Source organism: Microcebus murinus, chromosome 13, assembly GCF_040939455.1.
Source record: "Microcebus murinus isolate Inina chromosome 13, M.murinus_Inina_mat1.0, whole genome shotgun sequence".
Taxonomy (NCBI): Eukaryota; Metazoa; Chordata; class Mammalia; order Primates; family Cheirogaleidae; genus Microcebus; species Microcebus murinus.
In genome coordinates this window covers 50,978,941-50,997,220 of record NC_134116.1, presented here as the reverse complement: position 1 = coordinate 50,997,220, position 18,280 = coordinate 50,978,941, and the positions used below count along the sequence as shown (strand labels likewise).

At 33.5% G+C, this 18,280-nt stretch overlaps 1 protein-coding gene across 3 annotated transcripts in view; it reads right to left on the bottom strand.

The window, feature by feature from the left end:
- The window catches only part of DIAPH3 (diaphanous related formin 3), a 467,480-nt gene that overhangs the window by 192,371 nt on the left and 256,829 nt on the right, over nt 1-18,280 (bottom strand). For all 3 annotated transcript variants that reach the window (XM_076009404.1, XM_076009403.1, XM_076009405.1), the window contains one exon: nt 1,263-1,392. In XM_076009404.1, the coding sequence (XP_075865519.1) occupies nt 1,263-1,392 (130 nt within the window). The remainder of the gene's footprint in view (nt 1-1,262; nt 1,393-18,280) is intronic.

Genomic DNA, 18,280 nt, shown 5'->3' with positions numbered 1-18,280 from the left:
CTGTATGAAATATATATTTCAAAGAATCATACATCTCAGAACAGTTTCAAAAAACATCTCATCCAATCACATTTCTCTTTGCTGATCAAGTGCTACAATCCCCATTTTATAGAACAACAATTTAAAGGGAGCAGGAAATAATTATATTTTTCAAGAAAAAATATTCACTCTTATATGAAAAAAAAGTCCTACTTTAAGTTGACAAAGTCCAATATTAAAAAGGAAATAATGAGATTGTAAAAATAAGATGACAATATCAATGAGTAGTGGTCAATACAAAAAGAAGATACTCCACCATTCCAAATGAGTTGTTTTCTAAAATGCATTTATAAATTGATTGCTTGTAGCCAAGTAAAGTTGTTTCTATAGAATCAATGTGAAATGAAAATTGGATTCTTAAGGTGCCAAAAAATTATATTTAAATCATATTATAATCAAGTACTAATAATAGGTCCTATCCTTTCTATGACCTTTTACAACTGAGGCCACAGTATGGACTAGAACCAGGTTAGCAATTTGGGCACTAAGAAGGGGTGAATCAAAACTCTGGCAGTTTGGTATCTACTAGGACAAAGAAAGAGAGCTCCACCTACAAGGTGGGCAGAGATAGATTTGGAAATGGTGGCTAAAGCGGGACAATGATTGCCTTCTCCATCCATGTTCCTGTAGCCAGAGACATGACCTGATACCCTGATGACCATTCTCAGAGTCCTTTTGTGAATGGCTGGTGCACCATGGAACTTAAAGTATGGGTGGATGGAGTTCAAAGGATTGTTTGTGAGGTCACTGAAGTCACAACTTGCCTGGAGGTTGTAATAGCCTTAGCTCAAGTGATAGGTAAGTGATCCCTGTGGGTGCCTGAGATAAAAGTATGTTATGCTTTCTTTTGTTGGGTGCATGTGTTTGTATGAAATATTGAGTCTTGGGCTCAGGTACACAGTAGTCAGTCAGTGTTTGTGAATGACACTGAATCAAGGGAGCATCACCCTGGCCACAGTGGAGGAGGTTTAGGAGCAGAGAGTGGGGCCATGAGGCACCCATAGGTTTAAACTACAAAAAAAGTGTTTTCAAATATAAGGCCTCATTATCTAACCAAACAAATGAAACTCACAGCTCCAATCATGAAAACTCATAAAATAAATACCCTACAACTTTATTTTTAAAATGAAATATTCAATATGAAAACACTGTGACAAAGTAGAAAGGATGTACAAACTCAATGCATTATTTTCTGTCTTTTAGAACTGAATAAAAGTACAAACCTTTACTAGCTTTGTCTAAATGTCCCAAATCATCCACAAAATTCAGGATATCAGGGTACTTTTCTTCACATATTTCTACCAGGAAATGAAGTAGTGTTGTTTTCTGATCTGCTGATTTTGTGTCCTTTAGCTAAATAGAACGAGAGGGAGAGAAAACACAAAGTCAAAAAAGTATGTCGATAATCTGCCCACTTAAATAATGTTAATACTATATTTTGTAGATAAGAAATAAAAGTTATAAATTAGTTAATTTCACTTTTGAAAAACAAATATTTAAGTAGTTGAAAAAGTACTTTTTACTTCTTCTTTGGTTAAAATCATTAATATTTATAACAAAGGGATAAATTTAATCAAATCTAGTATGCAATTTTTTATGGGGAAATATATGATGAAATGCCTAGAAAAATAGAATAAACTGAAAGTCTATGTAATAGATTTAAAACCCTGGGCATTCATCCATCTATCATTTTGCACATATTTATAGAATGCCTACTAGATAGATATTATAGTAGTTGGAGATATAACAACAAATAAAACAAGAGTCTTTCTTCAAGAAGCTGCTCAGTAAAAAAATAAAAAAATAAAAAAAAACAAATGAAAATATTCATTTGCCCTAGTGTGAAAAAGAGTGTAGTAAAAATAATCACAAAGTACATCTACAAGGATGTGACATTGGAACTGAACCTTTGAAGACAGAAAATTTGTGTGGGGTTAGGGAAGGGAAGGAGAAAATTGAAAAGTGCAGTATGACAGGCACGTGCAGCAGCATATGAAAAGCGCTACAGATGAGGAAGGATATGGCACATCTGAGGAGGCTGAGTGACTCCAAAATAAGAGTGTATATGTGTTAGGGAAGGCAAGTAGGGACAGTGTAAAGATAGAAATCTGAAGAGACCAGAAAATAAAAAGAAAGGTATGTCATGCAATGGAAATAGGATTTGATTCTGAAGCAATGGATGTTTTTAAGCTGGATGAGAGATGACCAGATATACATATTAGAAAGCTCCCTCCAGTGCAGTGTGGATAAAAGATTAGAACAAGGGTAGTAACAGAAGCATGAAGAGTAATTTAAAAAACTATGGCAATAATCCAGGCAGGGAAAGAGGGCAGCCTACACTGAGGTTATAGCCTGGGAATGGAGATAATGGAAACCAACGGGCCTGGAAATCCAGGTGATGCTGTTAATTTCCACAAGTCTGAAAGGATGAGAAATAGATTTGGGTGGTGTGAGCAAAGAAGATAGTTGTTTCAATTCTGAACAAGGTAAGTTTAAAGCACTAATAATATCCACGTAGAAATATCCTGAAAGAATGTAAATTTGCTTACCTATGTGTAGAACAGTGCTTTCATTATTTTTTTTCATTGTTGTCCTTTAAGGAACTATTTAGGCATTTTTTTTCCTAATTGCACCTTTGAAATTTTACAACCAAGGAGGTACTGCATTTATGTCTATGTACCATATGCACACCTATGCTTTACACCTAAAAACCAGTGAGATAAGTAAGACACTTTTACTCCTCAATGACCAAATTTTTATCCCTTTAGGATGACATTGCCCTTATTGAAAATGCATGGTTAGACCTTGGAGGAATAAACTGATTTAGGAGCACCAACTTGTGAGGTCTTCATTCCCAAAGCTAATTAGTTGAACAAATGTATCCAAACAGGTATGTAGAAAGAAAAAATAATTCAGGCTTGAGAAGATGACTAGGGTTGACCAATCCTAATCTGAAATGGCCAAGGAATGTAATCAGAGGGAGAGGGAGTCAAGGTAAAACCTGAGCAATTACAAAAGTTAGCGTGAATTTTATGTAGTGACTGGGGGTAGGGAGTATTGGTCAGGGGGAAGTGGTATGAACACAGGATGACAGATAATCTGGTAGCATTCCCTACCATTAAGTAATCACTCAGAGCAGATATACATATAAAGGATTAAAAAAAAATCACTGTTCTCTACCAGAATTTAATTTAGAGCTGGAAATTCATGACATACCTAATTGGACACAACCCTATTTACTTGCTTTATTTCCAGCAATTTCCCACTTTAAAAAAAGCTCCCAAATAAATAAATACATAAACTGCCATAACTAATATTTAAAAAAATTCAATATTACTAAATATATATCACTATTAGATAAATACCAAATAACTGTTGATATCCAACATTCTATCCAGTGAAAGAATGAGAGATTTCTGTGCCATTACACATATTAACATACTCACTACTTACTGATGGAAAAACTATCTTGGAAACCTTGGAAACATTGAGCAACCCACCCATTGAGCAGCCTCGCTTTTACATGATTACATGTATAATAGGTTCAAATGACACACCAACCTACTCAACATGTGACTCAAAGAATAATTCCTGGTACTTTAAGAACAGACTGAATATGAACACTTAGTCCATTGTTTGGTACTTTGCTTGAAAGGAATTCCACAACATCCAGCTGGGTATTTTTAGAATGCACACTTCAAAAATATGACTCCATTACTAGCTAGACAAATTGCCACTAACATGTTTGAATGACCTGGTAATGTTAAACTGTATCTTTAACCTAGTTAAAAGCCTTAGGCAAGTTACTAGACCTTAGTTTTCACACAAAATAAGAAAATGGAATTGAACATAGAAAAGGAATTCTAAATTCACTTTTTACTTCAAAAATATTTAAGTATACATTATAGTACACTGAAATGTTAGTAGACATAATGAAGTCTAACTAAAAAAGACTAGAATAAAACTGAAGAAACCTAGTTATAATCACAGGTCACAGTTATTTTTGTGTGCTTGGGTTAGTTAGAATCTTTCTATGGGTTTTAGCTTTTACATACAAACCTATGAATGTCAATCCAATTTGTAAAAGTCTCCTCCTTACATGCTATAATTTCATTCATACTATCATCTTAAATAGATAAGGCCAGAATGAAAGCAACAAACTTTCACAAATAAAATAGTTTTTTGTCTTGTAAAAGAACCAAAAGTTAGCACAATAGCAGTCTTCTCTTTTGTTAAAAGGTATCCTAGTAAGGAAGATCCTTTATTCTCCTCTCTCCTTAAGGCAATTACTTGGGAAGTACTTTTCCTACAGTGGACTGAGTGTGAGCAGTCTACTCCATTCTTACTATGCTCCTCTCATGAGAAACTAGATAAATGGCCTGTGTGAAATGTTGACTAAGACAAGCACCATCTAACTCTATAATTTGTAAAGCCTGGAAAGAGTTTTCCAGTAGTATTTGTTATGTAGCTAAACAGCCCACAACTGCTAGGATTAACGATACCAAGAAATCTCTAAGATGGAACAACTAACTGAATCAATCTTGATCTCTACTCATGAGCAATAAGAATTTAGAATTAGAAACCTGGAACACAATATAGTTTGTAGTGTATACTAGTTTAATAAATGTTAAGTACCCAAGTCAAACACAGATTCAAGTTATTTGGGGACAATTATAAAGCTAAACACTAATTTAGGGAGGAATGTGCTATCATGGTTTGTCTTCCTGAAAACATCAACTGGTTAGCAAGTGGCATAGTGGTAACTGTCTAATATTAAAAAGCATGCTCATTGAATAGTAAATGGATGCACTATTCTCCCATCAATCCAAAGTCTGTATTTAATAATTGTAAGACTAAATAAAAAAATCAAAATTCCAGATAAATAAATTTGAGACTAAGCCTAATAAATAAGCAGTTAAGATAAGAAATTTTGGCCGGGCGCTGTGGCTCACGCCTGTAATCTTAGCTCTTGGGAGGCTGAGGCAGGCGGATTGCTCAAGGTCAGGAGTTCAAAACCAGCCTGAGCAAGAGCGAGACCCCGTCTCTACTATAAATAGAAAGAAATTAATTGGCCAACTGATATATATATAAAAAATTAGCCGGGCATGGTGGCGCATGCCTGTAGTCCCAGCTACCTGGGAGGCTGAGGCAGAAGGATCACTCGAGCCCAGGAGTTTGAGGTTGCTGTGAGCTAGGCTGACGCCACGGCACTCACTCTAGCCTGCGCAACAAAGCGAGACTCTGTCTCAAAAAAAAAAAAAAAAAAAAAAAAAAAGATAAGAAATTTTTTGTTGATAATGAATGATGTCTAATTTATACACTACTATTCAGCTTTAAACCCTAGGGCAGAGATTCTTCATTCATGTTATAATATTCTGAGAAAAAATTTCACAGTGCTGCCAAGTTATTTCTCCTACCTTAACTAGTCTATTCTCTCCCTCACTCTTCCAAATTACTTAAAAAAATAATAATTCTTCCAAAAGCATGAAAGCACAAAATGTATCTTTATTTTCTCAGTATCTTTTCATTTCTTTAATAAACATTAACTAAAAAAGGCACATTCAATTTCTACTCATATCATAATCAGTGACTGGGCTAGAACAAGTAAAACCTGAAAAATAATTTTGTTGAAAATGAAGAACTTAATCACACTTGTAATATTAAATCTTCAAAAGAAAACGAAACTAAAATATTTGCTATAAAACTTTGTTCAGGTTAAGAAATATGCATTATTTAAATTTTAATAGACATTGTTTGACAGGATTCTTTTTGTATTATTGTCAAGAGATTTATGTTACTGATGAGTAATCATCATTGTTAAATAGAATTTCTTATTTATGTATTGTTCCTTTAAGGTACATTTAATGTGGCATAAATGTCAAATAAACAAAAAGATGGATGGAGTTTCTCCAACCACTCTGTTCATTCCAGACAAAATAATGTTAAAAGCAGATCCTGTAATAAATCATGGCCTAGTTGTCAGTCTGGAGCAATACTCCCGTGTAGCTACAATGCAAGGTTTTAGAATATTTTTAAAGTATTCAGTCAGCACGAACGTGGATGACATTTAAAGAATATTCCATTGTCTTAGTCACATGAAGAAAATTCTTAAAATAAAAATTAAGTATCTTCTTAGTGCGATTCAGAATCCAAAGAACTATAATTCCTCACTCTTTAAATAATGAAACTTCCATATCTTAAGAATATTGTCAAATTAGTAACTCTCCTCCCCATTATTGTGGTGCTTTAATTTAAGCAAGTATCAAAACAGCACTGACTCTTTAGATGTTGCAGACATTGGTGAACACCAGAAACATGACAAAATTCTGAGAATCTTGTAATGGCCCATGAAGATTCTATCTACCCCAATTTGTGAATAATACTAATGCTGAGGGTAACAGCAGCAATTCTTGTTTGGCACTTACCATGAGACATAGACTAGCCAAATAATAAAACACATGTTAAGTGCTTAAAACATCTAACATGCATCCCTAAAAGGAAGAGACTAGTATTACATCCATTATGAGAAGAAAACAGAAAGTGGAGCTCAGTAGTGTGCCTATAGACCCAGCTACTGGGTACTGGGGAGGCTGAGGTGGGAGGATTCCTTGAGCACAGGAGTTCAAGGCCAGCCTGAGCAACAAAAGGAGACCCTAGGGAAGAGGAGGGGAGGGGAGGGGAGGGGAGGGGAGGGGAGGGGAGGGGAGGGGAGGGGAGGGGAGGGGAGGGGAGGAGAGGAGAGGAGAGGAGAGGAGAGGAGAGGAGAGGAGAGGAGAGGAGATTTAAACAAATCATACAGCTTGGATCACATAGGTACTATCTGGTGGAACAAAGATTTAAACCTATGTCTGTGTGAATACAAAGCCCTTAACCAGTATAATATATAAGTCCTCTACAAAAACCTTTATTTAATCTAGTTTATTATTACTCACCAAAAGAAACAAAGTTCTCAAAAATATAGTGGAAAAAACTGGCTGTAAGACAACAAAAGAACACTAACATAATTTAAAATATTAAAGCCCTATAACCTGCTAATTCTAGCCTGGAAAGCCTCTGAAAAACAGGTACCTTCTCCCCTAAGATCACATCTAGTTTTAAGAGTATGACATTCTTTCTATTGTTTTATCTATAAAATAAACAAAATGCACCCTGAATCATATCAAACAACAAATCTTTATGTATTTCTGATAGATTATTTCTGACAAAATATTATACCAATATGTTGAAGGGAAAAATATCTATAAAGTTTAACCTTCAAATGATTTACACAAGTGTATTTTAATAACATCATTTCCCATCTCAAATCCTTTGCAGAATAAAATGATTATGTATGCATGAAATAGCATCTCTAAAAATATGTTAAAGTTAGCCACATGAAAATAGATGTGTGAAGACATATTGACAAAGACTATATCATAATTGCTCAGATAGGAAGCTCAAAAGTCAATATGCTGGTACATATTCACAAGTGAAACCAACCACTGTTATAGAATGAATAATCTTTTCTGATGTGTGTATTTTTAAATAATCACTGTGCTGATGAAAGTTTTCAAAGAGACTGGGTATCACTCCAACATGAATGACAATGAAAATCTTGAAATAAATAATACAAGATGCTTATGTAATAGTTATAATCAATACTATAACAAAATTTTCATAGTTTTAAACATAGAAATCAGTTGGTATTAGGTAAATTAGATATTAGGTAATATTTAATACTTATGCCATTCATATATAAAAACAATTTAAATTGCTCAATTTTCATTTTAAAATGATAATGAGAGTTGAAACATTAAATGACCAAGAAAATGCTTTAAATAATGTGGACTTCTATAATTACAATAAGCTCCTTTCTACCATGTTATCACAGATTTTCTCTGAATTATATTTTTAACATATTTCTTTTGAAATAGAAACTCCTATATGAAAAGCATTTTTGCATTGTAGTAAAAGTTTAGCTTATTACATTAACTATTGTATTGTTCAAAGCTCTATTTATTTATACTGCCCACTTTTACCATAAAAGACTTAAAACAGCTCGATGCTCTTTATAATAAACGTATATTAATTCCTTTCATTGTTTATAGATTAGAAAAAATACATTCACAATCGGTAAATGGAAAAAAAAAACTAGAATAAACAATTTGCAAAGGAAGAAATACAACTAGAATATAAATATATTAAAAAAAACCTAAGCTCTTTGGTGATCAAAGATATCAAAAAATACAAGATATTTTTCACCAAATATACCAGCCCTCTCCACCAAACAAAAACACTCTAGCCAAGAACACCTAATCATGGCAGGGTTGCAATGAGACTGGTACTTTCATATGCACTACAGGTACATGAAAACCAGTAAAATCTTCTAGAAAAACCATTTTGTAATGTATGTCAAAAATTATAAAAATATTCTTGTTTGGGGGTAGTTTCAGAAAACTGGCTGGAGTCCAATACTGTCGAACAAAAGCTATATAACTAAAGCATTATTTTAGAGCATTGACTTATTAGCAAGTATTTTTCACAGGAATGATTCAAATCAGAGTAAATGCTTAGAAAGTGAGCATACCTAGATCATTAATACAAACATATCAAATACATTAATTTTAAAATTTTCTTAACCCTTAACATTTTTAAAAATTCACAGACTATTTGTCAGAGCAGTTTTAGACTTACAGAAAAAAGATGATCAGAAAATAAAGAGTTCCCATATACCTTTCCCTCCACACATGAAATTCCTCTATTACTAGCATTGTACATTAGTGTGGTACATTTGTTACAAATGATGTACCACTATTGACACATTATTATTGTCCGTAACTTATATTAATGTTCACTCTTTATGTTCTATAGCTCTATGTGTTTTGACAAACTAATGATGGTATTTATTCCCACTACAATGTCATGCAGAATAGTTTCACCACCCTAAAAAATTGTGTCCCACTTACCTATTCATCCATTCCTTTTTTCCTCTCCCCAGACTCCTGGCAACCACTGATCTTTTTCCTGTCTCTATAATTTTGTCTTTTACAGAACATCAAATAGTTGGAACTGTACAATATTTAGCCATGCCCGTCTGGGTTCTTTCACTTAGCAACATGAATTTAAGGTTTTTCCCTGTCTTGCCTTTGCTTAAGAGATCAGTTTTAATATTGAATAATATGCCATTGCATAGATATACCACTGTTTCTCCATTCACCTATTAAAAGACATTTTGGTTACCTCCAAGCTTTGGCAATTATAAATGAAACTGCTATAAACATTTTTATGTAGGCTTTTGCATCGACATAAGTTTTCAAGTCATTTGAGTAAATACTCAGGAGCGTGATTACTGGATGGTTTGTTCTATGTGTAGCTTTGTTAATTGCCAGTCTTCCAAAGCAGATGTACCGTTTTGCATTCTCACTAGCAATGAATGAGGGCTGTATTATCCTCACCAGTATTTGGTGGTGTCAATGTTTTGGATTTTAGTCATTCTAGTATGTATGCAGCAGTGTTTCATTGTTTTAGTGTGCAATTCTCTAATGACATATGACATTGAGTATTGTAGAGATGTAAAAACTCTCTACCTCCATTCTTCTTAGGACCTCAGCTGGGTCCCAGAATTAAACTGACATAAGACAAAATAAAAGGAGAAAATAGTGCAAGTTTTACGTGGCCTGGGAGCCATCAAAGAAGTGAAGACCCTTAGAGTCAGTTACTTCTATACTGCAAGGCACAAAGAATAGTTAGTTCTAAAGAAGCAACTAAATTAGGTGGGAAAGCTTAAAAGAATTATTTTTAACAAGGTCCGTGCACAATTCTCTTGGTGATTTTGACTTCTCATCATTGAAGATAAGGATGCTGCATCTTTCTGGTATAGGAAGGTCATCTTTTACAAAAGAATTTCATCTTGTGCTCTTAAGAAACAACACAGGGATCAAAGTGATCTTTTTGCATTTGCTGTTTTTCAAGTGTCTTTAACTTAAATAGACAATATGCCAGAATAACATATTTTGGCCCATTCAACATCTTTTCATATGTTTATTAGCCATCTGTAAGTCATTGTTACTGGGTGTCTGTTCACATTTTTTAACTGAGTTGTTTATTTTCTTATTGTTAAAAGTTTTTGTATCATTTAGATAAAAGTCCTTTATATGTGTTTTGAAAACATATTCTCCCAGTCTGTAACTTGTCTTTCCATTCTCTTATATGTTTATTAGAGAAGTTTTTAATCTTTAATTTTTTTAATTTTTAATTATCGACACATGATAGTTGTATCTATTTATAGAGTACACATGATGTTTTGATACAGGCATACAATGTGTAATAATCAAATCAGGGTAATTGAGGTATCCCAATACCTCAAGCATTTATCATTTCTTTCTGATAGGAACACTCTAATTCTACTTTTTTAGACATTTTAAAGTATACCATAACTTATTGCGGACTATAGTCACTTTTTATGGTATCAAATATTATTCATTCTATCAAACTCAAAGTTTTTAAGTTTAATGAAGTCCAACTTACCAATTTTTTCTTTCATAGACAGTGCTTTTAGTTTTGTGTCTAAAAACTCATCCCTGAACCCAAGATCACATAGGCTTTCTCTTATGTTATCTTCTATAAAATGTATAGTCTTGTGTTTTACATTTAGGTCTGTGATACATTTTGAGTTAGTTTCTGTGAAAAATATGAAATCTGTGTCTACACTTTTTTTTTTGTATGTACATGTTTCAGCATCTTTTCTTTAAAAGACTATTCTTTCTCCATTGAATTACCTTTGTTCCTTTGTCAAAGATCAGTTGACTATATTTATGTGAGCCTATTTCTGGGCTATTCTGTTCTATTGACTTTTTTTTTTTTTCTGCCAATACCACGATGCTTTGATTACTGTAGCTTTATACTAAACTAAGTCTTGAAGCCAGGTAATGTCAGACCCCTCTGACTTAGTTCTTCTTCAGCATTGTAGTGGCTATTTTGTGTCTTTTTCCTCTCTACATAAACTTTGAAGTCATTTTGTCAATATTCATAAAATAACTTGCTGGAGTTTTGATTGGGGTTGTGCTGAAACTATAGACCAAGTTGGGAAGAAATGACATCTTAACAATATTGAGATATTCTTTCTATGAAAATAAAATGCCTTTCTTTTGTTTTAGATCTTCTTTGACTTCTTTCATCACAATTTTATAATTTTCCTCATATAGATCTTGTATGTATTTTGTTATATTAATACCTACATATCCTTTTGGTGCTAGAATATATATACATACTATTTTTAATTTCAAGTTACAATTGTTACAATTGCTGGTATAAGGGAAAACAAATAAGTTGGTTTTTTTATTATTATTCAGTGACCACATGTCCTAAAACTTTGTTATAATTACTTATTAGTTCCAGGAGGTTTGTTTTTTGTCAATTTGGGGAGGATTTTCTACATTGACAACCATTTCATCTGTGAATAGTTTTATTTTTTCCTTCTCAATCTGTACACCTTTTGTTTTTCTTGTCTTATTGTATTAGCTAGGACTTGCAGTATAATATTGAATAGGAGTGGTGAAAGGAGACAAAAGACACCCTTGCCTTGTTACCCCCAAGTATGGTGCCAGCTGCAGGTCTTTTGTGGATACTCTGTACTAATATGAGGATGTTCCATTCTATTTCAGGTTTTTTGAGAATATTTACCATAAATGAGTGTTGGATTTTGCAATGTACCTTTTCTGCATCTATTGATAAGACCATATGATTTTTCTTCTTTAGCCCATTGATATGATGGATTATATAGATTTTCAAAGACCAATCCAGCCTGGACTCATAGAATGACTTAGCAAGTGTTCCCTATGCTTCTAATTATTATAGTCAAACAGATTCAGAGATTTAGATTTAGAGAATCAGATGTAAGATTTCTTCCTTACATGTTTGGGAGAAATTACTGGTGAAACTATCTGGGCCTTGTTCTGTTTGGGAAGGTTATTGATTATTGATTCAATTTACTTTAATAGATACAAATTATCCATTTCTTCTTAAATAAGTTTTGGTAGATTGCTTCTATCAAGGCCCATTTCATCTAGCTTATCAGATTTGTAGGCTTTGTAAGTAATATTCGTTTATCATCCTTTTAAGTCCATGAGATCAGTAATCATATCCCTTTTTCCATCTCTGATATGATTAATTTGTAACTTCTTTTTTCTTGGTTAGCTTGGCTTGTGGTTTGTTAATGTTATTGATCTTTATAAAGAATCAGATTTTTGTTTTGATTTTTTTTTACTATTTGCAATTTCATTGATATCTGCTCAAATATATAATTATTTGTCTTGCTTATTTTGAATTCCATTAGCTCTTCTTTTCCTTCTTCTTTTTCTTAAGTTTCCTAAGGTTGAAACATATAATTTATTTTAGATCTTCCTTCTTTTCTAATATATGCATTCAATACCATAAATTTCCCTCTAAGCATTGCTTTCATTGCATTTAAGAAATTTTGATAGTTGTATTTTCATTTTGATATCCAATATAAGTGAATCAAACTCATTATTTTAAATAATATATTTTTTTAAACAGAATATAGAAGCTTCTAAACTTGGCATTTAAAGGACTTAACAAAAACCCATACCTGATATATCTCAAGTGGTATTTTTCTGAGTTTTTTGTGGTAATATTGGATTTACTATGGTTCCAACTTTCTAAAGTTGGAACCATAGTTCAAAGCCACCTATGGACCCATTTCATTATCATACTCATTCCTGTCCCTCAAGAACAAATGTTCACAAATACCCCTGGCTAAGTATTATTACATAAATAATAATGTTGCATGTTTTATCTCTGACACCAAATATATACAAACAATGTAGGCTCTTGATAAAGGAGAGGTAAACAATAAGCTCCTTAGAGTATCAGAAATAGAGTGCCTTATTTTAGTTTTTGATTTTTGATTTATAAAATGTATAAAAAGAGGAAACTAAATAAAGCCAGATATGGCAGTTAAGAATCATCTTGGGTGCTACCTCTGATGGGGTAGCTGTCTATAAATATGAGGTTGAGGAAGATTCTGAGGCTGGGTCTTTGGGGGAACGGGACATTTGAGTAGCGATGCTTGTTATAAGAGCAGTAAGACAACAATATACAAGCAACATATTGGCTGAGCCCTAGCAAAGCCACTCTATACTTTTTAATTAATTAAAATAATAATTCTAATTTATAATGCTTAACAGTGATTTGAAAAAACAAAGGTGATATGAAAAGTATTTATTAAAATGCTACTTAATAAAGCCAATTTAATATTTCTTGGAAAATTTTATAGATTAAATGTTGCAATAAATGAGTCAAAGGGGGTTAAACATTCTAAATAGTTTCACATTGCTTTGGAAAACGGTTTTTCTGTGATTTAACTGGCTGTATGTAAAATGAGAACAGCATTTGTTATTTGTAAGTTTTTGGCCCATAACTGCTTTACTTGAAAAGAGTGCCAAAATTTACTGGTATAATTTTGTCAATCTGATAAAGAATAAAAATCCCTCTAAAACACACACTGAATGCAGATGGAACAATGGATTTGTTTAGCAGAGATGGTTCTTAAAAATAACTTCATAGAGTAAAGGAAAAGGTGATTCATGAGAATCGAAATTTCACAAAAACTATTCACAATGTGTGACTGCAACAGGTATGCAAAATAAAAACTTCCTGTGATAGGCAGAGACATTGTTTTTCATGCTTTTATAGTCACTGAAACTCTACTTGCACAAGGTAGAGACTTGCAAAATGACTCAAGACACTGGCCTTCAATGTATTTGAGTTCCACTGTGTGCCTGAAATTCATATTCCTTATCGAAGTCTTCATTTTCAGAATAGTGTTCAGCTTGGTGTGAAACAAAAGCAATAGTTTTTGGAAACATTTTCACCACTTATCCTTACGTGAAGAAGTAAAGTTGTTTCTTTTTTCTTTTTGTTTTGGTGTTGTTTAGTTTTCATTTTTTATGTTTGTTTTTTTGTTCCAGACTACCAATCAGGAATTTTGCATTTTGGAATATATAAGTAGGACAGAAGACAGATAAAGCAGTTCTCAGTTTGGGTTGAGTATTAAATTCACCTTGAGGGTGGGCACAATGGCTCATGCCTGTAAATCCTAGCATTCTGGGATGCTGAGCCAGGAAGACTGTTTGAGCTCAGGAGTTGAGACCAGCCTGAGCAAGAGCAAAACCCCTGTCTCTACTAAAAAGAAAAAAATTAGCCAGGTGTCATGGCATGTGCCTATCATCCCAGCTACTAGAAAGGCTGAGGCAGGAGGATTGCTTGAGCCCAGAAATTTGAGCTTTCAGTGTGCTATGATGATGCCACTGTATTCTACCTGGGGTGACAGAACCAGACTCTATCTCAAACATAAAAATAAAATAATAAAATAAAATAAAATAAATAAAATCACTTGGGGAGCTCTTTTTAATATGCCACTAATCAGGATCCACATCCATACAGTCTGAGTTAATTTAACTGATGTTGATGCTGAGGCATCATATTTTTAAAGGGTATTCCAGGTTACAAATCAATATCATCCAAGAAAAAGTTGTCATAATTTTAAAAAGTCACTCACTCACGTTGCTGGAAACATTAAAGAAAGTGGGAATTCAATATTTTTTGTTGTTTCTGTTGTTTTAATTAACCCTATCACAGCTTTGGTGAAGTTATTCTACTTATGGTTAGCCTGTTTTTATAAAAGGAATACCCTCAAGATCAGATTTAAAAATCATGCACTAGAAAAGAGAATTCATAGGTAAAAATCAATCTTGCCTGCCACCCTCACCCTTTTAATATCTAACCCCCAACATCCAAAGCCCCATTGCTGTATATCCTTTAATGACTTCAACTTTGAGATGAACTCATTCCATATTCTACTGCCGTAGAAAACAGAAAGCTTCCTACAAAGAGACAGTATGGATATATTTAAAGTGGAATCAATAATTATTTGTTTCTGTAATTTTCCCAAAGAATAACAGCATAAATACTGATAAAAATTAGTTATTGCACTTAGTAAATTCCTTCAAAACTTATATCTATTATCCCAACACAGAAAGTCAGTTTATCTAATTACCTTGAACAGTTACATCATCCTGTTGTATTGATCAGAATGATTTGTTATTCAGAAATCACACATCTCATTAGACATTAGTAAACATTATTAAACATTGTGTGTGGGTTAGTAACACTTGCTTCTTAAATTTCCAAGTCAAAATTATTAATATATTTTAATATATTGTTGAACTGCAATGGTTGGGTCAATTTATTCTTTACCTAGAATGCTGAACAACTTGGAAAAAAAAAAAAAAAAGATCTTGATCCTACCAACAGGTTCTCTTGAAGAAACACCTTCAACAATAACCAGATACAAATCTTTCCAGGTAGGTATTTTGGTCAGAAAAGCATCTACCATCTGCTGATTAGATTTCTAAGGATGTAGATATACATTTAATGAATGGCAATCCTCCGCCCCATGAATATAATCTCAAAATGCCTATTAACCAAGTTTTATCCAAATCCCAGTAATATCTTTGGAGAATTTTTGAATTATAGGCAGTCCTCCATTTTTCTGTATAGTCTAAAGTTTATACTTTTAAAAAGTCAAGCCATCAGAAAGCAAGATACTTATACCATTTTACCTAAACTGGGAGTATCACTACTGTGACTGGAAAGTACAGTTGTATCTTTTCATGAAGGTTAAGATATCAGGTCCTTAAGAGGCCCTATATACAATTTTGGAAAGAGTAAGGGGAAAGAAGGGAAGAAAGGCATGGTTTTAAAAGAAAGATTCTCATGAAACTAATTCTTTCATTTGTTGTTTATAGGAATACTGTTCAGCACCACATTTTTCTTTTATAAGGATACACAGGTGAAATTTCTTATGAAGTTCAGATTTAGCAAATCAGAGAAAACGCTGTTTTTAGTTCACGAAATTTCATGAAAATGTTGCACATCACTTTGGCCACCAGAAAGTACCACATCTAAACCTTAACTTTAATTTTGAATTCTAGTCTATGTTTATCTTACATGTCATGTTTTACTTTTATATATATGTCATATGTCACATCAAATCTTTGGGACATAAAAAGTAAATAAATCTCTTCTCTCTGAACTCAGAGACATTATAATTAGCCATCTCAATTACGAATGTATCCAAAGATATAATGTAGCTCCTAAAATTAAACTATAATGTGGTTGGTACTAAAGAGTCATGTACTTATTTCAAAACAATGCAAAGTTAATAATTTAATATAAATTTTCATGCATTCTTCATACTTGAGATAAATTTGTAAAGGCCATTTAAAAGTAAGGATTTGGGATCTAGAATGTTAAGTGTCATATAATTACCCAGAATGTTTTAACAGATTAAAATATTTCCCTGTCTTTCTACTGTCAAATAAATATGGAATTCCTTGTGGAGAGGTTTATCATCAAACCAAATGCTTTATACTCAGTGTGAAAATTCAATCACAATTGTCAAAGATCAAGCTGCTACTTCTGATAACAAACATGATGAGATATCATCTTGTTCAATATATGCTTTCAACTTGACATGTAGGCTAATAAAAAATATGAAGTTGTAGTATTTATTTTGTTTCTTGCACAACAGAAGGCTCCTATGAGAGATGATCAAAATACCCAGTGCCATTGCATAAAAATGCAGTCAACTCTTTATCTGGAGACAGATTAACTGGTTTGAAGACTAACTTCAGTAAAAGAATAACAGCATGCATTGCATTCACAAAAGATTTTAAAATTACTACACGTCAGTGACTGTATCTCAATGAAAGAATGTCTATTTATTTTCAACCACAAAATAAACAAGATACTACATTGTGTCTTATCGCAACAAGTTTCATTCATTTAACAGCTATTTATTGAGTGTTTACTATGTACTAAGCACTATTAGGCTACTCCACTTTATTAATCTGAACTAGTCTCCTGTCAACAGCTCTCTGTAGGGGAAGGCATGCAGCCAACATTTTGTGAGTCAACTATACTTCTGAGATGCAAAACTTAAAAAGGAACAAACCCCCCCTTTCACTAGGAAACAAACCCCCGTAGGTGTGAACTTAACTTCTCCCCTACCTTGCTTCTCATCTTTTTTTTTACTTTGCCTCCCTTCTCAGGGAAAGTCCGAACCTGGCGGTCTTGTTTGCCTCTTTCTCATTCAGCCTCCAAGTTCATAACCACCATACCCTGAAAAATTCCCTACATGTTTTCAAATGTGTACACTTTCCTCCATCCTCTCTATCATTCTATTTCAAACCCCTTTACCCATTCTCTTAGCTCGGAACTCCCATTATCTCAAACCATCACCGTGATCGTTACATAGCAGACAATCAAATATTTGCTAAATAATTGCATAAAGCAGCTTCAATCGCATGCCCTTTAAGATCCTGAAGTAAACAAGAGGAAAGAAATAACAACAACTAAAAAACCACACTGATCTCATTCCCTTTCGAGTAGTCACTTCAGACATGTCAGTAGCAAAGTCTCCCTCAGCTGGCTAAGCTAGACACCTGGGAGTTATCTTTGATCTCTCTCCCTACTCCCACCTCCCACACTATCATCCCTATCTACCTTCTTCATTCCCTCTGTCACTCTCCTAGGTCACACACTAAGTGTCACCCAATCACTGAAGAGCTCCCCACTATAACCCTCTAACCCAGCACAGTCCAGTGGGACTTTCTGCAATGATGGAAATGTGCCATAACTAGGCTGTCAACAGGTATGGACACTGAGCACCTGAGAAGTGGCAAGTGTGACTGAGGAACTACATTTTTAATTTTACATAAATTTTAACTAATTTGAATTTAAATAGCCACATGTTTAATGGCAATAGTACTTGACACTGCAGCTTAACCTTCTTCCATACTATTGATAGAAATATCTTCCTACAAAACATCTGATCACATTACTTGCCTTTTATAACTAACATGTCTCCATAAAATCTCCACCATTAGGCATGATAATCAAAGTTCTTCAAGACTTAGACCAATTCACTACCTCAGTCCCATTAGTCCCACTTCTTTCCCATCTAGTCTCCAAAGAGATTGGACCACTCAAGTGTACTCACACATGCCACACTATAACTCGTTATGCAAACTGCTGACCCTAGCTTAGAATGCCTCTTCCTCTCACAGAACATCTATTCATCCTTCAAGATTTACCTCAAATTCTTGTTCCTCTCTGAATACTTAACTGCCCTCTTGTAGCTGAGCTAGCCTCTCTGTCTTAACTCTGTTGCCAGACTTTG